The sequence below is a fragment of the Talaromyces atroroseus genome (assembly GCF_001907595.1).
Source record: "Talaromyces atroroseus strain IBT 11181 chromosome Unknown scaffold_6, whole genome shotgun sequence".
Lineage (NCBI taxonomy): Eukaryota > Fungi > Ascomycota > Eurotiomycetes > Eurotiales > Trichocomaceae > Talaromyces > Talaromyces atroroseus.
This window is the reverse complement of record NW_017971438.1, coordinates 1,343,661-1,369,114: the sequence shown is the minus strand read 5'-3', so window position 1 is coordinate 1,369,114 and position 25,454 is coordinate 1,343,661. Positions and strand designations below refer to the sequence as shown.

Sequence of the window (25,454 nt, the reverse complement as noted above, 5' to 3'; positions counted from 1 at the left end):
CGATCTACCCCCCGCGTCGGAATTGAATCCGGAGCCCCACCACTACTGTAATCTATCAGAAGCAAGAAAGTTCGATCTCAACAAGTTACCATTTGACCAAGGGCAGCATACTCCAATATATCTTTTAGGCCGGCTTTTTTTTTTTTTTTTTTTTTTTTTTTTGTTTTTGACAGCAAGGTTGAACGACCATGAAATGCTAGAGATGCCTTCGCTTTCGATCCGCCGGAAGCAGAGTAGTCAGTCTGTACTTAGGTTCGGTGCAAACTCTAACCTTCGATAGCTACTCTTAAGAAAACGACCCTACAAATCCCCGTCTGCGACACAGCAGCACAGGCAATGCCCTCATTTTCTGGACCGTGCCTCAGGTGTTACGACAAGAAGAGGAAGAGGAGTAGGATGTCGCATGTGTATCAATGCAGAGCCCGGCCACCCTGACCTGTCAACAAGTTATCCATCATATCATGTCGATGACGCATCACTGCAACTCAAAGCTGGCCGGTGCAGCTCACTCGCTGCCTGTGAAGCCTGACATGAAACAGCGTGGAAGAAACCAGCTATCCAAATGTTCTTTTCTTCACGCAGGCGTCCAGACTGGCCGAGTCGAGAAAACGGGGTGGTCACGGTATTACCAGGATTACAGGCATGTGCAGGCGCTCTGGCTGCGTGCCGGCGTATGCGGGTGTAAAATACACGAGATACGATGCAGACCCGCCGCCTGTGCATGGACGGGCCAATGGGAACGCGGCGCCAGTGAGGCTGTGCAAGCTCGCTGCGTCATTCTGGGGCTTTTCTCTTCTTGCTTCTCTCATTGCTCACTCCTCGGTGCTTCAGTCTCTCGTTGCTCAATGGCGCTGTGTGTGTGTGTGTGTGTGTGTGTGTGTGTGCTCGTTGCTGACTGATTGTGTCTTCGCGCTAGCCACCACTCAGAAAAAGCCATAGAAGAGAAAGAAAATACGCCCTCGCGCGGTTTACCTTGTGGCTGTACGCTTCTCCGCACTGTCCTTATTATCTGATCATACATACCGTTAAATTACGCTTCGAACCTTGGATTTGCAAGTGCTTGAACCCTTGGGTCGGCCTTCCTGATTCGTGCCCTCCAACAAGTTTGAACCCGCCTAAAGATTAAGGCAGAATGAGTCGTCCAGGCAAGTGCCTGATCCGTGGATATTAATCCCGCTCCTCCCACCGCTCCTTGCCCTCACAATTGCTTTGCTGGTGCCAGAGTCCCATGGGGTCACTGAAATTTCCTGCACTCTACATTGCCTGCCCACACAGCTCGCTGACCCTGGCGAACCAACCCCGTTGCATCCTACAGCTCCGAATACTTCTTCATCTTCGTCCACGAGGAACATCTTCCGGGCGTTCCACAGGGTCGGCTCTACTCAATCCAGCATGACTAGAAATGGCTCAATCGACGTCCATGAGCGTTCATCGCTGCTGCTGCACCCTCGTACAGTCCATGAGGAGCGCTTGCCTCCAGCTTCGCCTTACCTAGATGACCCGCGTTTCTGGGTTCGCTGGCCAGCCCACGTGGCGTACCTCACCTGGGCAACGCTGGCGAGCAACTATGTCAACCTCCTCTTGGTCTTCGTGCCGCTGGGCATTGTCTCCGGCGTGTTGCAATGGAGTCCAGCGACTGTCTTCACCCTAAACTTTCTTGCCATTATACCCCTCGCTTCGCTCTTGAGTTTCGCAACCGAGGAGCTGGCCGCCGTCATGGGTCAGACCCTAGGCGGCCTGATGAATGCGACGTTTGGAAACGCGGTAGAATTGATTGTAAGCTCGCCGTCACAGATTGATTGAAACATGGCTTCAAGGAGCTAACGGTACTGTCATAGGTAAGCATTGTCGCGTTAAAGGACAACCAAATCCGTGTCGTTCAAGCGAGTATGCTTGGGAGTATTCTGTCAAATATACTGCTAGTGCTTGGCTGCTGTTTCTTAATCGGGGGTATTCGTTTCCCTGAGCAGGAGTTCAACACCACCGTTGCCTCAACTATGTCGTCCTTGATGGCGGTTGCTTCGGCCTCTCTTATCATTCCAGCTTCTCTGTTTGCGGCTATGTCAGACTCCTACAACACCGCCCCCGAAAACACAAGGAACAGCATTCTCCTCTTATCCCGCGGCACGGCCATCATTCTTTTGGTTCTCTATGTTTTGTATTTGGTTTTTCAGCTGAAAACCCACTCTCGCTTTTTTGAGGATCAACAGAGCGCCGTAGTTGAGGCTGAAGCTGGTGCTGCTGAAGCCGAACCGGAAGCCGAGGATCACATTCTTAACCCGTTTGCTGCCGGTGTAGCTCTGATTGTTATTACTATCATGGTTGCAATCTGCGCAGAGTATCTCGTTGGCAGCATTGAAGGTATGGTAGAAAAGACCGGCATGAGCAAAACCTTTATTGGTCTGGTTTTGATTCCCATTGTGGGCAATGCCGCTGAGCATGTCACTGCTGTCGTGGTGGCATATAAGAACAAGATGGATTTGGCTATTGGTGTCGCTATTGGAAGCAGTCTGCAAATCGCGCTCTTCGTCACTCCATTCCTTGTTATTCTCGGCTGGATTATGGGCGTGGATATGACATTGCACTTCCACATCTTCGAAACAGTCTCCTTTTTTATTTCTGCTCTGGTTGTTATCTTCCTCATTCAAGATGGAAAGTCTAACTACCTGGAGGGCGGTTTGTGTCTGGGAATGTAAGTTGTCTTTCTTCCTTGAAAGTATATCTTCGCTGTGGCACTAACTAGAGCGGTACGCAAAATAGGTACATCATTCTTGCGATTGCCTTCTACGTCTATCCAGATGACACGGTAAATTGATCGATCTGCCGTCGCGGTGAAAGCAGCAATTTTGCCTTTCTCAAAACTTCCAGGGCGAAAATTGGCCCACCAGGAGCATTTGAATAAGTGACATCTCTCCAGTTGTCAATATTGTATTCATCGTATGGGCAGCTTACTGCGCTGCTTGTTGATAGAACTGCTGTTGTGCGCAGTGTAAAAAATTACAAGTTCTTGTATTTCTCTATGATTAGGAATTTGAAAAGTGCGGGCGGGCGGTGTTGTGCGTTACTCCAATTTCTTACAAGTGAATTTTGAATCTATTCAAAAAATTTTGCAAAGCTTTCGAACGAGTGCCAATATCAAAGACCAGTTCGCCTCATAGTTCTAAAGTATCGAAATAAACGGTGGATCGCGGCTCGGAAAATCAGTTTCGCCGTGACAAGAATCTTGGGTCTGCTGCAGCATGGTAGAACCCCGTCTGCCATACAACGCACCACAAGGGCATCTTGCGGTGCTTGAATATTTGAACTCCAGCAAGAATTATATGCGCGTACCTTAATAATATCGCCGATTTCCACCCAACCCGATCATAATGGCGCCGCGGCTCAATCCTCTCACAGCGAGAAATGTTCTCCGCCAACCGTACCGATCACTTGTAGTATCGTCTCGACAGAACAGCACACAATCCCCCTTCAATTGGTCGGCCGGACGAATTGCGTTTGCGGCAGAAAAATCAATTGCCCAAAATTCCCAGCGACTCTACTCGTCAAAATCCGACAAGGATATCCCAAAGGAAGACGAACAGCCTACCCAGAACGAATTACCCCCAGTCAGCGAGGAGGCTGCAGCGATTGATAAGATTCTTAGTGGGAAAAAATGCGATGGAAGCGCTCCTGGATCCCCCGAGCTCGAGCAGGGTACACCGATTGACGAGGTTGGTTAGATTTCCATCAACGTGACAGAATAAATAACTGACCTGACTGAAATGTTGTATCAGGTCTTAAAACGAGACAAGGACGCCCTGAAATATGCACCAAAAGTTTTCTTCCAAGACCAAAACAAGAAGGGTTCTCGTTCCTATTCCACGTCCGCAAGACTCCATCAAGAAGTCACACAGCATCCCTCGGGAGTTCCTGAGGACCCGTCGATAGCCTCGGTTGCAGACATGATTAATGTTGCTACAGAACATGCAGTTGAGAGACTACCAGGGCTGAAGTTTGGCTTGCCTTCACAACTTCCCAAAACGGAGAACGTGAGGAGTCGATACGATCCTGTAGTCGAACAGTTTACCAAACTACTCATGGAAGATGGCAAACTAAGCCGTGCGCAAAAGGTAAATGACGCCATAATCCAATACCATTGCTTGTTTCATATTTTTTTTTTTTTCTTTCTCTTCCATAGTGGCTAAACGTGTGTACAGGATATGGAATTCATCCTTGACCATCTTCGTACTTCAGCTCCCCCCAAGATCGACCCCAAGCGACGCCTCCTGACGACCTTACCTGGTCCCCAGCTTCCTCTCAACCCCGTGATATACCTCAACCTCTTGGTCGATTCGGTTTCTCCTCTGATCAAGATTCGCCAGCAAAAGGGTCTGGCTGGTGGAGGTGCTTCGGTCCCGATGCCCGTTCCTCTCGCCATGCGCCAAAGACGCCGTACAGCAATTCGATGGATTTTAGAAGCTGCGGAGAAGCGGAAAGATGGAAAATTAGCCATGCGCGTGGCTAGTGAGCTTGTTAGCGTTGCTGAAGGTCGAAGCGGTGTTTGGGACAAGAGGGAGCATGTCCATAAGATGGGTGTCTCCGGCCGGTCCAACTTGCAGCTGAGAGGCCCTCAGGGCGGCCGATAGTTGTGTTTATGAAATGCAGATGGACCAGTCTGTTCATATATGTATATTATCAACAGTTTTTATTTTCTTCGTTCCGGCTCAACCATAATGGATTTCCTTCTTTCTCCTTGTCTTCACGTTGGTCATTAGTTAACTATGTTAGTTAATGTAATCCACCCCCGAACCGCCACCACCACCGACCCGCCACTTTTCTCCGGAAAACGCGCTATATATTAATTTTAACCTGAAATTTCAACCCGAAATAATAATTATATATAAAAAATTAATTACCAGTACAATTAGGATATTGAGGCCTTCTATACCTAAAAATTCCATACTTACTACATTGAAATTAGCGGCGTACACATGATTAAGAGGATAGAAGCTCAGGCTTGGTTAGAATAGTAATAGCAGCTTAAAATACTTCAACTAGCTTATTTATAAATGCCTATACTTTCTCTCTAGTAATTCCTTACTTATAAAATATCTGCTTTTTAAATCATATATATTTTTGCTTCTCTTTCTCATTTATAGCATATAAATCATAAACTTTCTTCTATATAATAAAAAGCTTATTAATATTAGTTTTATAGACCTTTAATATATAATTAATTATTTTATTAATAATCTTAGATAAGCTTTATATATGCTGACTAATTTATTACTTAATTATACTTAACTAATACTTAAATTAATACAGATTTTGAGATATTTATAAGTAAGATAATTATAAATTATTAAATAGATAAAAAGGTAGTATTAGAGTCTTTAATTAAATAGTAATTTATTAATAAACTTACTCTAGATCTAATAGTATTAATCTAATTACTTTAAAGTTATTCTAAATAGTCTTAGCTTTATATACTATTATATAAGCCTCTAAAAATATAATAAGAAAGTTAATTTTATTAATATAATTAAAATTAAGTCTTATCTACTACTTAATAAGCTTTCTATATTATTGCTTTAAAACTATAAAACAGTTAATATCAAGAGACTATAATAGATATAAGAAATATAAAGATATATAAATTAGAATAATATTATTCTTAGTATATATATAATTAAATTAAGCAATTAAATAGCTTCTATAGCTATCTAGAATTAATATATAATATTATCCAATTATCTAGCTATTTATATAAAGAATAAAATAATTAATAAGCTAATCTATATTAATCTAATCTATAATCCACCTATTATTACTAATATTAATCTTCTAATTATCTGGAAAAGTCTTAAACCAGCCTTTCTGAGAGTATTTGATAGCTTTAAAGATTATGTATAAGGGTAAAGTCCAGCTAGTAAAGTTGACTATCTTAATTATAGTTACCTATTCTCAATTATTAGGTTATAGTAGATATGGATAGTTATATTGATTACTTCTAGTAATAACCTTTGCGTTTGCATAGAGGCCTATTGTAAAGCTAGTCTCATTAAAGTTATAGATATTCTCTGATAGGATTTTATTGTGACAGGGGTTGCAAGAATGTAGCTGGGATTCGGCTTCGGCCTAGGAATAGATTTGAATATAGAATATATATATATATATGCTCAGCAGCTAATCACTGCTTTATGAAGGCCTAAGGCCACCTGCTATTATAAGACAGTGTGTGTTAAGCCACTAGTCTAATTAGCAGCAGGAAGCTGGATAAGGTCATATATCCACTATACTTTGAAGTTATTCCTAACTTTATCTAGGATTCTATCTTACAGCTATCCCTCTTTTTATAAGAGTATGTCTCTAAGCTTAAAATTTTATAGACTTATAAGATTTAATATATAGAATTAGTAATTCAAATTTTATAATAAAATTCTTATTCTTAATAAAGAAATTAAAGATAGATAATAAGTATTAAATAAAGGATTAAATATATAAAAAGTAATTAAAATTAATACTAGTAATAAACATATATAAATCTTTATCTTTCTTATTCTAACTTCCTCTTTCTTTCTCTTTTTTTCTTTAATCTTATCTTCTTTCTTAATAATAAATATTATCTTAATATTATATTTTTTTATTAAAATTTTATTAAATATAGATTTAGTATATTTTATATTATTAATTTCTTACTTTTTTTATATTAATTTAATGCTTAAAGTAATAATAAGATAATTTTAATTATCTTATAATTAAATATAATAGTTAATTTAAAATATCTAATTCTAATAATTTAAATCTATTTTAGCTATCTCTCTCTTTAAAAATAATGTCCTAATACTTAAGAAAATATTAATATAATAATAATTTACTATTATTAATCCTAATTTATCCTTATATTCAGAGTATCTTATAAAAATGTTATTTATATAAATAAGTTGGCTATATAAGATAAGTCATAAAGTCAGGTAAATATTAATATAGATAAATAGGTAGCCTGAATCTCTATATACTTCTAAAGGTCCTTTAGTTAAGCCTCTTAGTGCAGTCTCTATTTCTGGTGCTATATCTAATAACTTCTAGCCCCCTATATTTTCAAAGGGCAAGGTGAGTAATAATATTCTATATACAGGATTTTGATACTAATAGGGTATAAAAATATATAGTTAAGTCTTTATATAAACTTTTATACTTAGCCTGCTTTTAATTTTAAATTACTTTAAATTCTTATAACTATATTAAATAGTAGTATACTTATTATAATACTATAACTTAATTATATATATATTATTAAATATTTAAATATAAATGTATCCTTATAAATATATATTTATAACTCTAGTTTAAATATTTATGCTATTAAATATTTCTTATTTTATAACTAATACTAATAATTTATAATATCCTAAATCCCTATTAGATTATCTAAAAGCTTTAATTAATAAATTCTATTAAGATTTAATAGTAAGAAACTTTAATAATTAATATTATATATTAAATAAAGCACTTAAAACTTTAAATTATATATCTAAAAAATATATTATTAAGATAAATTCTAATACTAAAACTAATAATAAAAATATAATCTTAACTTAGTCTAGTCCACTTAAAAAGCATTTAATTATAATAATTTATGCTATCTTATTAAAGAAGTTTCATCCTTACTATTCTTATTTCTAATTAATATATTTAGCTAGTAACCCTACCAACTTTAGTAGGGAAAGAGGGTCTCCTTTACTTCCCCTTATTAAGCTGTAAGGCGGAATCCTGGATGGAGTTGGGAATAGCTTCAAAGTACAGCGGGCACGTGACCTCACCTGGCTTCCTGCTGCTAATTGGACTAGCAGCTTGGCACACACCGCCTTATAATAGCGGGTGGCCTTAGGCCTTTATAAAGCAGCAATTAGCTGCTGAGCATATGTATATATACATTCTATATTTAAATCTATTCCTAGGCCAAAGCCAAATCCCAGCTACATTCTTGTAATCCCTGTCACAGTCTAATTGCTTACTTTATAAAAGCCTAGTAATTATTGTCTGGAATAGCTCTGAAATATATCTCTCTATATACCCAGAGATAAGCCCCTAAGGATCTATTATCTTTAGTTAAATATCTTTTAAATGTTGAAGAGATTCTAATAAAGGAAGAAGAAGTGAGAATCATAAAGTTAGAGTTAAGTAATAAAGGGAAAAGTGAGGCTAATATATCTTTAATAATAGCTGATAAGGTAAATATTAAGGCTATAGCTATAGAACTAGTAGTTATAAAAATTTAAAATAAAGCCCTAGTATCTATAATTTTATTAAAGTTATTAATAAAATATTTAGAGAAAGATCTTCTAGTAATAATAATAGATGAATTTATTAAGTTTGAAGCTAAAATAGCTAAAATTATAGAGGTATAGTACTAAAGAATTATAATATAAACTATACTTTAAAAGCTCAAGGAGCTGAAGTAATAGTTATTATATTTATTATTAATAAGCTTATTAATATAGGGCTTTAATATATAGGAAGGTTTGAATTATTCTAATCTAGGGGAGAAAAGAAGAGAATAAAAGGTAATTAATATTAAAATGACAATTGAGGAAGAGTCACTAAGTTAAAAGAGATTATGAGTATTTATAGAAATTGTTTCTTTGAAATAGCTAAAGTTAGTACTTAAAAGGAAATATAATGGTACTAATATAAAGAAATTAGAATTTTTTAAGCTTTAATTTAAATATTATTTTATGAAGTATAATTATTATTATGACTTTAAAGGTACTAATTGATGGAAAATATTGATTGTGATTGAAGGGCTAAACTAGAAAGTATTTAATTAATAGGATATATTTATGAAGAATAAGATAAAGATTAACTATATAATATAAAAAGACTTTAAATCCTTTCTGATAGATGTTATATATATTCTAGAATTATTGTGCTAGAATATAAATAAGCAATACTAATAGATATAATAATAAAAAGACTAAATTATATCTAAATTTAATGTCTATATCTAAGGATTAGAATATCTCTTAGAATAAATATATATAAATAAGAATTGGAAATATTATCTTGAAGATTAAATTATAGAGTCTATATATATTAAGGCTATATAATAAGACAATAAATCTAAAAAGTATAATAACTATATAGTATATCTTTAAAAGATAAAAGATTTTATACTAGAATAAAAAGAAGAACTTTAAGCTATTTAAAAGTAGGCTATAAAGCTAAATTTAGATTTAAAAAATAAGATTTTAAATTAAAACTTAGACTAAAGTAATAAATCTGATTAAGGGGATAATTACTATAATAATTACTATTTTTAGAAGAAGTTTAAAATTGAAGGTTTTAAAGATAAATTAAAAACCTAGAAGTTGCTAATATATATTTATTATAATAAAAAAAGATATATAAAGGAGAACTATTACTCTAAGAATCTTAGTAAGAGATTTAAGAGAGATTTAAAATAACTCCCTAATAAAATCTAATATATTATCACAGTATTAAGGCTGCATATTATATAATTAAATCAAGGATTATATATTAGTATATATATCTATATATAAATCCCAAAAAACTGCATAAAAGTGCTTGTCTTAATTGATAAAGTTATTAAAGATAATTTTATAAACTAAGAATAGGCATAAAAGAATATATATTCCTTAGTAGATCCAGCTATAGCCACAAAGACAATCAACAGACATTTAATATTGATGTATAAGAAGACTTTACTGAATATTATTACTTCTAATTTAAAAGACAGACTAGGAAGCACTTAGCAGACCTATAATATTATTAATACAAAAAGGTATAATATTGTACTTAGATTACCATAGCACTTGGCCATAAATCCTAATATCCATTATATTACAAGGCAGTAGTATTACTATCAGTCTATTAAATAGAAGGCTAAGCTCACACTTTACTGTATAAGTCATAGGGCTATATAATAGTAGGACCCTACAAAAAACAGGAGTAACATACCCATAAAGTATATACTAAAACTACATATAAAGCAGATTATGGCCTAAGAACTCTACTAAGTCATAGAGAATGGAGAGACCACTTATATTATAGACCTAAAAAGAGTTATAATAAAAAAAGCTGACCCAGATGAGGAGGAGATTAAGGGTCTTTTATGGCTAGTAGCTACTAATATTTTAAAATTGCTAGCATACTTAGAATTATATCTTGATATCTTCTTAAAAAAGTAAGTAGTAATACTATCTAAATATATAACTTATAATTATATTATTAATTTAGAGTCTAGTAAAGAGTTATTATATTATTTAATTTATTAATTAAGTCTAAAAGAATAAGAAATACTTTAAAAATATCTAGTAAAGAACTTAGCTAAAGGTTAGATTTATAAGTTAAAAAGTTTTATTGGAGTATTTATCTTATTTATATCTAAGAAAGATAATAGCTTATAGTTATATATTAATTACTAGAGAGTAAATATTATTATAGTTAAGAATTAATATTTCTTGCTATTGATTAGAGAGACCTTAAGTCAGCTCTCTAAAATATTAATATTTATATAGCTGGATCTCTAGGATATATATTATTGCATCTAAATCAAGAAGAAAGATAAATAGAAAACTGCTTTTTATATTTAATATAGATATTATAAATATACTATTATGTTATTTAGGCTGGCAAATACCCTAGTAATCTTTTAATTGTATGTGAACTGAGCGCTAAGTAACCTTTTAGATGTGAGCTATATAATATATTTAGATAATATTATTATATATTTAAAGAATAAAGTTATCTATGAAAAGGATATTTATAAGGTGTTAGATTATTTATAATAATATAAGTTATATGCTAAGTTATTAAAATGTGCTTTTGAAGTTAATAAAATATATTTCCTAGGTTTTATAGTTAGAATAAAAGATATTTAAATAGAATCTGAATGTGTCGCTATTATTTAGGAATAGCCTAAATCTAAGAATGTATAAGATATGGCTTAATTCTTAAGCTTTGTTAACTTCTATTATAAGTTTATTGAGAGATACTCTGCAATTATTATACCATTGTTAAATATAACTAAGGATTATAAATAGATGCAAAAAGGGTTAAAAATAGAATAAGAAACTAATATAAAGTTTACTTTTACTAAAGAGGTATGAAATATCTTTAAAACTCTTAAGAAATGCTTTATATAAGTATCTATACTTAAGTATTTTAAACTAGAAATCTTATTTAGAATAGAAACTAATATATTGAATTTTGCTATAATAGTAATTCTAAGTCAGTTAAAAGCTAATAAATTATAGTATCTAATAATATTCTACTCTTAAAAGATAATCTTAGCTAAACTTAACTATAAAATATATAATAAAGAGCTATTAGCTATTATTAAAGTTTTTAAATACTAAAGATACTACCTAAAAGATAATAATAAATCTATAACCATTCTTTCAGATTATAATAATTTTTGATATTTTATAACTATAAAAGAACTAAATTAAAAGTAGATTTAATAGATTAAGAAGCTCACAGTGTTCAATTTTAATATTAAGTATTAGCCAGGGCATAGAAATCCTATAGATATATCAAGTTAAAGGCTAGATTATATCAAAGTTAAAGATGACTGATAGATCTTACTACCAATATTAAAGGAAAAGCTAAGCCAAGGACTTTACTTAACAAGAATAAAACCCTTTAAATATAAATATAATTCTAATAGTATAGAACTTATACATCTAAAAAAAACAATAAAGATTTTTTAAGTTAACAATAATTTAAACTCTAGACATTAAAATACATCTAGTAATTAAAAAGAAATAGTTATTAGTATTATAAGAAATCTAGAACTTTTAATGCTAAGGTCTAAAGTGATAATAGCTATTATAACTAAGATAGCTTATTTAGACATATCTAAAGAGTTTATTATTATTATTTATTATTACTAGTAAGTAGATATATAAGCTGAAAATATATAAAAATAGATAGCAGATCTAAATTTAAAGGTAGATTGTTCCTGTTAATATATCAGAGCTGATGACCTACTCAGATTTAAAGACACAGTATATATACTATATAACTATATACTTAGACAAGAAGTTCTACAAATTAATCATAATAACCTACAAGGAGGTTATTTTGGCATTAAAAGAATATATAAAATAATATTATTGAAATATTTCTGATAAAGACTTTATAATGTGATTTAATACTATTATTTAATATATATAAAGTGTTAATATAATTATATATTATAGCATAAAGAATATAAGCTGATAAAGCTATTGTTAAAATCTATAAAACCTTAGGAGTTAGTCATCTTAGATTTTATAGTAGAGCTTCCACCTTTGAATTAGAGGGGAAAAACATATAATGCTATTATAATTATTGTGGAACCATTGACAAAATATGTCATATATAAACCTATATTTATTATTATATCAGCAAAAGAACTAGTGGAGACCATATATGAATTAGTGATTAAGTACTTTACTGTACCTAAAAATATCGTAAGTAATCAGGTAATAATATTCACAGCTATATTCTAGAAAACACTCTGTTGGCACCTCAGTACAAGAAAGAGAATTAGCACAGCCTATTACTCTCAAATTAATAATTAAATAAAATGATAGAATTAGATATTAGAATATTATCTTTAATCATATGTTAATTCATCATAAGATGACTGGGCACAGTGATTAGTGCTAGCTTAATACATATATAATAATAGTGTGCATAGCACTATTAGGATATTATCTACTAAAGTACTAATGGGCTTTCAGAGGGATATTCATATTAATATTGATTAGGACCCCCTGGGTACAGATTTTAATGAGGAAATCTTAGGGATAAAGAAGGATTAAATACTAGTAATTAAATAGGCAACCTGACTATAGATTAAACATAAAGAATTTTAAAAGCTATTAGAGGAAGTATTAGAGAATTAGTTTAAATATTTTAATAAGAAATATATAGCAATATAGTTTCAAATTGATAATAAGATAATGTTATAAATCATGAATATCTACCCCCTAGGCAGGAAGAAATTGAAGTTTAATTCTAAGTTTATTAGACCCTTCTAAGTACTAGATACATGGGAAATAAATATATATAAACTAAAAATGTCCTTATAATACTAATAGTTATATCTAGTATTCTATATCTTGTTACTGGAATTGTTCAAGGATATGGCTAGAAATAAAACCCTACCTAATAATCTTGTTATAAATGACATCAGAGAATACAAGATTAAAGAAATTTGTATAGAAAAAGGCTCTAAAAAGAATAAAATGTACTTTATTAAGTGGGCAGACTATCCCAAAGAAGATTATATATGGGAATCTAAGGAGAATATTAGTAATTGTGCTGTATTCAAAATCTATCTTTAAAATTATAAGACTATTTATGACTTGAAGTGAGGAAGAAAGAGATAAAGGAAAGCTTGATTTATAATAACTAAGAATAAATATAGAATCTATTTCATATTATGAACTATTAGTAAGGGTCATTAGTTGTAAGATTTAAAGGGAACTTATGCTATATAATTAATAAAAGCTTGGTTAATTAATTGCAAAAGCTAAGAGAATAAATCACAAGATTAAGAGCCTAAAAGCCTGGATATAGATGCCCACCCACAAATAAGCTCAATAAGGGGAAGTAAAGGAGACCCTCTTTTCCTGCTAAAGTTGATAGGGTTACCAGCTAAATATATTAATTAGGAATAAGAATGGCAAAGATGAAGCTCCTTTAATAAGGTAGTATAAATTATTATAATTAAATGCTTTTTAAGCAGACTAGGCTAAGTTAAGACTGTATTTTCATTATTAGTTTTAGCACTAAAATCTATCTTAATAGCATATTTTCTAAATATATAATTTAAAGCCTTAAGTACTTTATCTAATATATAATATTAATTATTAAAGTTCCTTATTATTAAATCCTAATAAAACTTATTAGCTAAAATCTTTAGATAGTCTAATAAAGATTTAGGATATTATAAATCATTAATATTAATTATAAAATAAAAAATATTTAATAGCATAGATACTTAAACTGGAGTTATAAATATATATTTATAGAAATATATTTATGCTTAAGTATTCAATAATATATATATAACTAAATTATAATATTATAATAAGTATGCTGCTGTTTAATATAGTTATAAAGATTTAAAGTAGCCTAAGATTAAAAGCAGGCTAAGTATAGAAGCTTATATAGAGACTTAACTGTATATTTCTATACCCTATTAGTATTAAAATCCTATATATAGAATATTGTTATTTATCTTGCCCTTTAGAGATATAAGGGACTGGGAGTTATTAGATATAGTATTAGAAGTAGAAACTACATTAAAAGGCTTAACCAGAGGACCCTTAAAAATGTATAGAGGTTTGGGCTATCTATTTATTTATATTAATATTTGTCTGACTTTATAATTTATCTTATATGGCTAACTTACCTATATAGATGATATTTTTATAAAGTACTCTAAATATAAGAATAAATTAAAATTAATAATAGTAAATTATTATTATATTAATATTTTCTTAAATATTAGAATATTATTTCTAAAAAGAGAGATAGCTAGAGTAGATTTAAATTATTAGAGTTAAACACTCTAAGTTAATTATTATATTTAATTATAAGATAATTAAAACTATCTTACTATTACTCTAAGTATTAAATTAATATAGAAAAAGCAAGAAATTAATAATATAGAATACATTAAATCTATATTTAATAAAATTTTAATGAAAAAGTATAATATTAAGATAATACTTACTATTAAGAAAGAAGATGAGGCTAAGAAAGAGAAAGAAAAGGAAAAGAAAGTTAGAATAAGAGAGATAAGGATTTATATATACTTATTATTAATATTAATTTTAATTACTTCCTATATATTTAATCCTTTATCTAATGCTTATTATCTATCTTTAATTTCTCTATTAAGAATAAAGATTTTATTATAAAACTTAAACTACTAATTCTATACACTAAATCTTATAAGCCTGTAAAGTTTTAGACTTAGAGATATGCTTTTATAAAAAGAGGGATAGCTGTAAGATAGAATCTTAGATAGAGTTAGGAATAGCTTTAAAATATAGTGGGTATATAACCTCACCCAGCTTCCTGCTACTAATTGGACTAGTGGCTTAGCATATACTACCTTATAATAGTGGGTGGCCTCAGGCCTTCATGAAGCAGCAATTAGCTGCTGAGCATACATGTATATACATTCTATATTCGAATCTATTCCTAGGCCGAAGCCGAATCCCAGCTACGTTCTTGCAACCCCCGTCACATAAGCCCATTCATAGGCAGATATCTATGCCCGGACCTTTAAGCTTTTAATCTTATAATCTATTTTCTTGGCTTTTGCAATTAATTAGCTAAGCCTTTATTAATTATATAGCATAAATTCCCTTTAAATCTTATAATTAACAACCCTTACTAACAATTCATAGTATAAAATAAGTTTTATATTTATTCTTAGCTACTATAAATCAAGCTTTCCTTTATCTTTTCTTTTCTTACTTTAAATTATAAATAGTCTTATAATTTTAAAGATAGGTTTTAAATATAGCACAATCACTAATATTCTCTTTAAATTCCCACATATAATCTTCTTTAAAATAACCTATCCACTTAATAAGATATATTTTATTCTTTTTAGAGCCTTTTTCTATATAAATTTCTTTAATCTTATATTCTCTGATATTATTTATAATAAAATTATCAGATAGAATTTTATTTCTAGTTATATTCTTAAATAGTTCTAATAGTAAGATATAGAATACTAGATATAACTATTAATATTATAAAGGTATTTTTAGCTTATATATATTTATTTCCTATATATCTAGTACTTAGAAGGATCTAATAAACTTAGAATTAAATTTTAATTTCTTTCTATCTAAAAGATAAATATTTATAGTTCATAATATTACTTTATTATTAATTTAAAACTGCATTGCTATATATTTCTTATTAAAATATTTAGACTAATTCTCTAATATTTCTTTTAATAGCTTTCAAAGTTCTTTATATTTAATCTATAGTTAGATTATCTATTTGATTATTAGTATTCAATCCTTTTTTATCCCTAAGATTTCCTTATTAAAACCTGTATCTAGGGGGTCCTAATTAATATTAATGCGAATATCCTCCTAAAAGCCTATTAGTACTTTAGTAGATAATATCCTAGTGGTGCTATATATACTATTATTATATATATATTAAGCTAGCGCTAATTATTATGCCTAGTCATTTTATAACAAATTAATATATAATCAAAGATAATATTTTAATATCTGATTCTATTATTCTATTTAACCATTGGTTTAAGAATAATAGGCTATACTAATTTTTCTTCTTATACCAAGATGCCAACAGAGCATTTTCTAGAATATAATCATAAATATTATTATCTAATCACTTATAATATTTTTAGATATAGTAAAATATTTAACTACTAATTTATATATAGTCTCTGCTAGTTCTTTTATTAATATAATAATAGATATAGATTTATATATAATATATTTTATTAATAATTCTACAATAATTATAATAATATTATATATTTTTCCTCTTTAATTTAAAGATAAAAGCTTTACTATAAAATCTAAGATAACTAACTTTTAAGGTTTTATAGATTTTAGTAATAGTTTTATTAATCTATATTCTTTATACTATAGTATATAATTATGTTAGCACTTTATATATATTAAATAATAATATTAAACTATATCATAAAACTCTTATTAAAAATATTTTAATAATATTATTTTATACATCCTTTTAATGCTAAAATAACCTCCTTATAGATTATTATAATTGACTTATAGGACTTTTTGTCTAAGTATATAATTATATAATATATATATTATACCTTTAAATCTAAGTAGATTATCAGCTTTAATATATTAATAAAAACAATCTACCTTTAAATTTAGATCTATTATCTATTTTTATATATTTTTAGCTTATATATTTACTTACTAGTAATAATAAATAATAATAATAAACTCTTTAGGTATATCTAAATAGGCTATCTTAATTATAATAACTATTACTACTTCAGACCTTAGTATTAAGAGTTCTAGACCTCTTATAATATCAATAATTATTTCTTTTTAACTACTAAATATATTTTAATACCTAGAGTTTAAATTATTATCAATTTAAAGAATCTCTATTACCTCTTCCAAATATATAAGTTCTATACTATCAGAACTATATTTATATTTAAAAAATTCTATTCTTATTAAGTAAAATCCTTAGCTTAGCTTTTTCTTTAGCATTAATAATAAAGTCTATTAGTTATTTTTAACTTCAATATAATCTAGCCTTTAACTTAGTACATCTATAGGATTTCTATACCTTAATCAATACTTAATATTAAAATTAAATATTATAAGCTTCTTAGTTTATCAAGCCTACTTTTAGTTTAGTTCTTTTATAGTTATAAAATACTAAAGATTATTATAATCTAAAAAGATAGTTATAAATCTATTATTACCTTCTAAGTAGTACCTTTAATATTTAAAAGCTTTAATAATAGCTAATAGCTTTCTATTATATATTTTATAATTAAGTTTAGCTAAGATTATCTTTTAAGAGTAAAATACTATTAGATGTTATAATTTATTAGCTTTTAACTAACTTAGGATTACTACTATAGCAAAGTTTAATATATTAGTTTCTACTTTAAATAGGATTTTTAGTTTAAAATGCTTAAGTATAAATATTTGTATAAAGCACTTTTTAAAGATTTTAAAGACATTTTATGCTTTTTTAGTAAAAATAAACTTTATATTAGCTTTTTATTCTGCTTTTAACCCTTTTCATATTTATTTATAATCCTTGATTATATTTAACAACGGTATAGTAATTATAGAGTATCTCTTAATAAATCTATAATAGAAGTTGGCAAAGCCTAAGAATTAGGCTATATCCTATATATTCTTAGGTTTAGGCTATTCCTAAATGATAATAATATATTCAGATTTTATTTAAATGCCTTTTGTTCTAATTATAAAATCTAGAAAATATACTTCATTAATTTTAAAAGTATATTTTAATAGCTTAGTATATAACTTATATTATTATAAGTAGTCTAATATCTTACAAATATTTTTTTTATAAATAGCTTTATTCTTTAAATATATAATAATATTATCTAGATATATTATATAGCTTATATTTAAAAAATTACTTAGCATTTAGTTTATATATAATTAAAAGATTGCTAGGATATTTACTAGCTTAAATAATATAATAATATATTTATAATGTCTATATTAAATATAAAAAGCAGTTTTCTATTTATCTCTCTTCTTAATTTAAATATAATAATATATATCCTAAAGATTTAGTTATATAAATATTAATATTTTAAAAAGCTAACTTAAAATCTCTCTAATTAATAGTAAAGAGTATTAGTTCTTAATTATAATAGCATTTACTTTTTAGTAGTTAATATATAATTATAAACTACTATCCTTCTTAGATATAAATAAAATAAGTACTCTAATAGAACTCTTTAACTTATAAATCTAGCTTTTAACTAGATTCTCTACTAGATATTTTTAAAGCACTTCTTATTCTTTTAGATTTAATTAATAAATTAAATAATATAATAACTCTTTATTAAGCTCTAAATTAATAATATAATTATAAATTATATATTTAAATAATACTATTATCTACTTCTCTAAGAAGATATTAAGATATAATTTTAAGTATATCAGTAATTCTAAAATATTAGTAGCCACTAGCTATAGAGAATTCTTAGTCTTCTCCTTATCTAGATTAACTTTTTTTATTATAACTCTTTTTAGATCTATAATATAAGTAATCTTTCTATCTTTTATAGCTTAATAAAGTTCTTAGACTATAATCTATTTTATATATAGTTTTAGCATACACTCTATAGGTATATTACTCCTGTTTTTTGCAGAATCTTATTATTATATAGTCCTATAACTTATATAATAAAGTATAAGCTTAGTCTTTTATTTAATAAGCTAATAGTAATATTACTACTTTATAATATAGTAGATATTAAGATTTATAGCTAAGTGCTATAGTAATCTAAGTATAATATTATATCTTTTTGTATTAATAATACTATAAATCTATTAAATACTTTCTAGTCTACCTTCTAAATTAAAAGTAATAATATTTAGCAAAGTCTTCCTATATATTAATATTAAATATCTATTAATTACTTTTATAGTTATAGTTAGACTTATTAAAGAATATATATTCTTTTATATTTATTCTTAATCTATAAAATTATCTTTAATAGCTCTATTAATTAAGATAAGTACTTTTATATAACCTTTTAAAATTTATATATAAATATATATACTAATATACAATCCTCAATTCAATTATATAATATATAGTCCTAATACTATAATAACATACTAAACTTTATTAGAAAGTTATTTTAAATCTTTCTTAAATCTTTTATTAAGATCCTTAGAGTAATAATTCTCTTCTATATACTCTTTTTTACCACAGTAAATACATATTAATAACTCTTAGGCCTTTAATCTGTCCCTAGAATCTTTAATTTTAAACTTCTTCTAGGAATAGTAATTATTATAATAATTATCTTTTTAATTAAATTTATTACTTTAGTCCAAGTTTTAATCTAAAGTCTTATTTTTTAAATCTAAATTTAGTTCTATAACCTATTTCTAAATAGCTTAAAATTCCTTCTTTTATTCTAGTATGGAATCTTCTATTTTTTAAAAATATACTATATAATTATTATACTTCTTAGATTTATTACTCTATTATATAGCCTTAATATATATAGACTTTATAATTTGATTTTTAAGATAATATTTCTGATTCTTATTTATATATATTTATTCTAAAAGGTATTCTAACCCTTAGATATAGATATTAAATTTAGATATAATTTAGTCTTTTTATTATTATATCTATTAATATTACTTATTTATATCCTGGTGTAATAGTTCTAAAATATATATAATATCTACTAGAAAGAATTTAAAGTCTCTTTATATTATATAATTAATCTTTATCTTATTTTTTATAAATATATCTTATTAATTAAATACTTTCTAACTTAGCCCTTCAATCATAATTAATATTTTCTATTAGTTAATACCTTTAAAGTCATAATAGTAATTATACTTTATAAAATAATATTTAAATTAAAGTTTAAAAGATTCTAATTTCTTTATATTAATATTATTATATTTCCTTTTAAATACTAGCTTTGGCTATTTTAAAAAAATAATTTTTATAAATATTTATAATCTCTTTTAACTCAGTAGCTCTTCCTTAGTTATTATTTTAATATTAATTACCCCTTACTCTCTTCTTTTTTCTTCTAAATTAAAATAATTTAAATCTTCCTGCATATTAAAGCTCTATATTAATAAACTTATTAATAATAAATATAATAGCTATTACTCTAGCTTCTTAAGCTTTTAAAGTATAATTTATACTATAATCCTTCAATATTATATCTCTATAACTTTAATTACTCTAGTTTTAAATTTAATAAGTTTATTTATTATTATTACTAAAAGATCTTTCTCTAAATATTCTATTAATAATTTTAATAAAACTATAAGTACTAGAGCCTTATTCTAAATTTTTATAATTATTAATTCTATAATTATAATCTTAGTATTTATCTTGCTAGCTATTATTAAAAATATATTAATCTTATCTTCTCTTTTATTATCTAACTCTAACTCTATAACTCTTGCTTCTTTTTTCTTTATTAGAATCTCTTTAATATTTAAAAGACATTTAATTAGAGATAATAGATCCTTAGGGGCTTATCTCTAAATATATAAAGAAATATATTTTAGAATTATTCTAGATAATAATTGCTAGGCTTTTATAAAATAAGTAATTAGACTATAATAGAGATTACAAGAATATAGCTGGGATTTAGCTTTGGCCTAGGAATAGATTTAAATATAGAATATATATATACGTATGCTTAGCAGCTAATCACTACTTTATGAAGGCCTAAGGCCACCTACTATTATAAGGCGGTGTGTGCCAAGCCACTAGTCCAATTAATGGCAGGAAGCCGGGCAAGGTCATATGCCCGCTGTACTTTGAAGCTATTCCCAACTCCATCCAGGATTCCGCCTTACATTTATACTTAGTTATAGTCTTTTATATATGATTAAAATATTTCTTGATTATCTTTAGATCTTTACATTTAGCACGCTCATAGTTATATCTTTATGAATATTATGATTTTAGCTTTAATTAATATTAAATTAGTTTATATATTTAATTCTTACCAACTATTTAATTTTTATGCTAAGAAAGAAGAATATTAGCTATATCTCGTACTATAGAAGATTAGGGAGATAAACTTCACTTATCTAGATCTAATATCTATTTTATAAGCGATTTCTCTTTAAACTGGGTTAATTTATGTCTATTAGTGCGTATTTAAGATCATTATTAGATGCCTTTTAGTTGATCTTAGAGAGTTATTTGAGGAATATTATAAATCTTTGCTGCTTATCCAATATTAGGAATTTTTTTATTCTATAAATTAGAAATAGCTAATATAATTTGCCCTTCTTATTCTTCCGATTTTGTACGCTTTATATCTCAAATTGGTGGCATATTGACGTGTTGAATATAGAGGATTGAATATTTTGACGCGTTTTCGGCGGAAGTGGCGGGTCGGTGGTGGTGGCGGTTCGGGGGTGGATTACGTTAACATACTGCCTGTGATTAGATAATACATCCATGCAGCGGCTCTGATTGGGCCACTTAGCCGCATTAAGCGTTCTGACTCCTGCCAATTGGCTGCTCTCCCATTGGCTGCACACGCCAATCGAAGGTCGCGAGATAAAGTCAAAACGCAACCAAGTCCAACTGCGCCGTGGAGCAAGCACGCACGAAAGAACGGTCCTCCATGTTGCATCAGCGGAAGAATCGCCCGTCTATACGTTAGAAGTTAGCACCAACGCGGCCGTGGCGTCTTCACGAGCTCCGGTGCCGTCTCAGAACATCGAGCTCGTCTCGCTTGAGACCGTTTCTCCCAGTACTCCCAGTACTACTCGAAATCCGCGTGAGCAAGCCCCGCACCCTGCTTTTCCTTCATCGTCGACGACGACTGCAGCTGCGCGTCGCACAACCACGCAGTCCAGTCCCCAGTCCGTCCCACATGCCGATACAGCTGGCAGCGGAAGCCAAGATCACGAGGAGACTCGCCTTTTACAGCCCGAGGATTTGAATCAGGCCGTGCTACCTGGGGAGCATAAAAGGAAGCCCCCTGTTGCTTCTCAGCCTCATATCCGCTGGGCGAAAGCTGTGGAACTAAGAATCAACTGGTCTGACAAGTTGCTTCGAGTCCACTACGATACCGTCAATATGAAGTTTTCGCACAGCATCCAGTTTAATGCCATTCCGGACTGGAGCGCCCACTATATAGCATATGATAACCTCAAGAAACTGTATGCTACACCCCCTTGACACCTGCATCTGAAAGTGCTTACTGACCGGATTCGTGGCGATGAACAGAATTTATAGTCTGGAAAAGCAAATACATCATCCTGAGAGCCATGGCGGCGTGGATTCAGAGTCCTCCCCTCTTCTGGACTCGTCCGCTGTTGATACCGACACCATTTTTCGACGAGCGCTGGACGTAGAATTGGAGAAAGTATGCTCGTTTTACCAGATCAAGGAGCTTACCGTCTTCGGCGAGGTAGAAGATGTCGTCAAGGAACAGGCGCAATACAAAGCTAGCACAGATGGCGTGAATATGGAACCTGTGACTGAGACAGTAATAAAATCGCGAACATTGAGCAACGGGTCACGTCCACGCACTGGAAGCATTCTCCAATCCCTGGGCTTGGGTTCCGTTCATAAACGGCGCTCGAGTACCATAACGGGAGACGATGATGATGATGACGACGACAACGATCGTGATAGCGATGACCCGGATTCGCCTACAGATGAGAGACGCCCTGGGTCTCGCTCGCAGCATTCGGAACGGTATCAGGACGCTGGTCATAGGTCCGATGCGTTCCAGAGCGACATGGGTGATTCGCGATTATGGCATAATGGTAATTCGCGGTTCGAGGAGGATCAATCAGATCCACACTTCCTGCATCTCTACAATGCAGGTGTTGCTCTAAAGAAGCGAATGATTGACGTTTACGTTACTCTTTGCGAGCTAAAGTCATACATACAACTCAACAAGACGGGTTTCTCCAAGGCACTGAAGAAATTTGATAAGATTTTGGATCGCAGCTTACGGAGACCGTACCTTAATGGGACCGTTTCGCCAGCTTACCCTTTCACCGATACGACATCGGAGCGCGTGGATGAGAATATCCGCCATGTGGAGCAGATTTATGCTGATGTTGTTACTAGGGGCGATGTGTCGCTCGCAAGGAGAGAACTCCGACTTCATCTGCGAGAACATGTTGTTTGGGAGAGAAACACTGTATGGCGAGAGATGATTGGTATTGAGCGTAAAGCCCAAGCTGCAAATATGGGAATTCGCCGGACGTTGCTGGGAGGTGATCCCGATCCGTCTCTTGCACAGCGCCAGGGGGATATTGAAAGCAGAGGGAAAGAATTGCAGACACCTCTTGGTCGTTATTATTTCCCCGCGTGGATATGCAGCCTGTCATTCTTTTCCCTGCTTGCCATCATCATCATATTTGCCGTCCTGCTCTCGGTGCCCATCATGGAAAAACCCGAGCAGCAAAACTGCTTGGCGATGCTGGTATTTGTTAGCTTGCTGTGGGCGACTGAGGTTATTCCATTGTTTGTAACATCACTCTTAATCCCTTTCTTGGTTGTTTTGCTTCGAGTCTTACGGTCAGAAGACAAGCCGCATGCTCGGCTGACACCAGATGTAGCAACCAAGGCTGTGTTTGCGTCTATGTGGACATCGGTCATTATGCTCTTGCTTGGAGGATTCACTATAGCTGCGGCACTGTCAAAGTACGACATTGCACGCCGCATGGCCACGTTTGTGTTGAGCAGGGCTGGAACGAGTCCTCGGGTTGTTTTGATTACAAACATGTTTGTTAGTATGTTCTTGAGTATGTGGATTAGCAATGTTGCTGCTCCGGTATTGTGCTACTCGATTATACAGGTGAGTCTCTTTTTCTTTCTGAGCCGAAATATTTAGTTTAGTCTTGCTGACTGTAATGTGTAGCCGCTCCTGCGCAACCTGCCACCAGAATCGGACTTCTCCAAGGCCCTTATTCTTGGAATTGCGCTTGCAGCGAATGTTGGAGGCGCAGCGTCTCCAATTGCGTCGCCGCAAAACATCATTGCACTAGAGAATATGTATCCCCCTGTGAGCTGGGGTACATGGTTCTTCATATCAATACCCGTCTGCATCATTTCGATTCTTACGATATGGGCTATACTACTTATCACATTCCAGCCTAGCCGGGGCACGACGATTGTTCCGATTCGCCCTGTCAAAGACCGTTTCACAGGCACACAGTGGTTTGTGACTCTCACGACACTCGCAACAATCATTCTATGGTGCTTCAGCCACCAACTTGACACCGTATTCGGCGACATGGGCGTAATCGCAATCATTCCCATGGTCCTCTTCTTTGGCAGCGGTATCCTAACTAAAGAAGATTTCAACAACTTTCTCTGGACCATCATCATCCTCGCCGCAGGCGGCCTTGTCCTTGGTAAGGCCGTGACTTCTTCAGGACTGCTGCACACTATTGCAAATGCGATCACCGAACGGGTAGCTCATTTCAGTCTGTACGGCGTGCTCCTGGTTTTCGCCGCCCTGATCCTCGTCATGGCCACTTTCATCTCGCATACTGTGGCCGCACTAATTGTGCTCCCGCTTGTGCAGCAGGTGGGCGTTGGAATGGAGAATCCGCATCCAAATTTGCTCGTCATGACAAGCGCGCTTATGTGCTCGGTGGCAATGGGACTGCCAACGAGCGGGTTCCCGAATATGAGTATGCTCCCCTTCTTTTCTTCCTTTCGCTTGGCGGTCAGCTGTGAGTGTACCTTTTGGCTAATGATTTATAGCTGCCATCATGATGGAGATTCCCGGAACAGGTCAACGCTACCTCCGTGTCGCCCACTTCCTGACTCGAGGCATACCAGCCAGTCTTATCTCGTTTGTCATTGTTGTGACAGTTGGCTATGTTTTGATGAGTATTGCCGGTCTGTAGCTCTGGAATTTCCCTTTCATGTATTTTGATATTTTAGTTGGATTACATATCCTTTCTTTTGGGTGAAGTGGCACGTGTCGAGTATATGTAGAACCATGTGCGCGAGCAGACGGATTTTTAGAGATATACGTAATACATAATTTTTGAAAAAAAAAAAAAAAAAAAAAGAAAAGAAAACTTCAATGAGCACATTATAATATGATTTGAGGAGAATACATCTCTGCTACTTCATAAAAAAAAGTGGATTAATTCCAAGGATGTTATCCCGGTCTGGCTGCTCAAGGCTTGGGTGTTTAGGGTTGAGCG

The 25,454-nt window shown here is 31.2% G+C and overlaps 3 protein-coding genes across 3 annotated transcripts in view, besides 6 other annotated features; all 3 read left to right on the top strand.

Moving 5' to 3' along the window:
- UA08_05390 (hypothetical protein) overlaps positions 1-2,815 on the top strand; it is a gene marked incomplete at both ends in the record, with an annotated part of 10,125 nt that extends 7,310 nt beyond the window's left edge. Inside the window, 6 exons of the mRNA XM_020267707.1 lie at positions 174-236; positions 281-407; positions 540-855; positions 1,276-1,776; positions 1,839-2,692; positions 2,761-2,815. Coding sequence (XP_020119455.1) covers positions 174-236; positions 281-407; positions 540-855; positions 1,276-1,776; positions 1,839-2,692; positions 2,761-2,815 — 1,916 coding nt within the window. The remainder of the gene's footprint in view (positions 1-173; positions 237-280; positions 408-539; positions 856-1,275; positions 1,777-1,838; positions 2,693-2,760) is intronic.
- Positions 2,816-3,368: 553 nt separating this feature from the next.
- Positions 3,369-4,625, top strand: UA08_05389 (hypothetical protein; the record flags this gene model as incomplete). The annotated part of the gene is made up of 3 exons (XM_020267706.1): positions 3,369-3,710; positions 3,774-4,109; positions 4,197-4,625. 3 exons carry the CDS (start codon positions 3,369-3,371, stop codon positions 4,623-4,625), a joined length of 1,107 nt encoding a protein of 368 aa, XP_020119454.1.
- Positions 4,626-4,768: 143 nt separating this feature from the next.
- Positions 4,769-6,074: a repeat region (Identified by RepeatMasker using a combination of RepBase library and repeat library created with RepeatScout).
- Positions 6,056-7,738: a repeat region (Identified by RepeatMasker using a combination of RepBase library and repeat library created with RepeatScout).
- Positions 7,736-15,254: a repeat region (Identified by RepeatMasker using a combination of RepBase library and repeat library created with RepeatScout).
- Positions 15,255-21,116: a repeat region (Identified by RepeatMasker using a combination of RepBase library and repeat library created with RepeatScout).
- Positions 21,112-21,693: a repeat region (Identified by RepeatMasker using a combination of RepBase library and repeat library created with RepeatScout).
- Positions 21,694-22,350: 657 nt separating this feature from the next.
- Positions 22,351-25,148, top strand: UA08_05388 (putative transporter; the record flags this gene model as incomplete). Its single annotated transcript, XM_020267705.1, has 5 exons — positions 22,351-22,433; positions 22,510-24,088; positions 24,152-24,295; positions 24,386-24,971; positions 25,003-25,148. The coding sequence occupies 5 exons, from the start codon at positions 22,351-22,353 to the stop codon at positions 25,146-25,148; spliced, it is 2,538 nt and encodes an 845-aa protein (XP_020119453.1).
- Positions 22,874-22,918: a repeat region (Identified by RepeatMasker using a combination of RepBase library and repeat library created with RepeatScout).
- Positions 25,149-25,454: the final 306 nt, after the last annotated feature.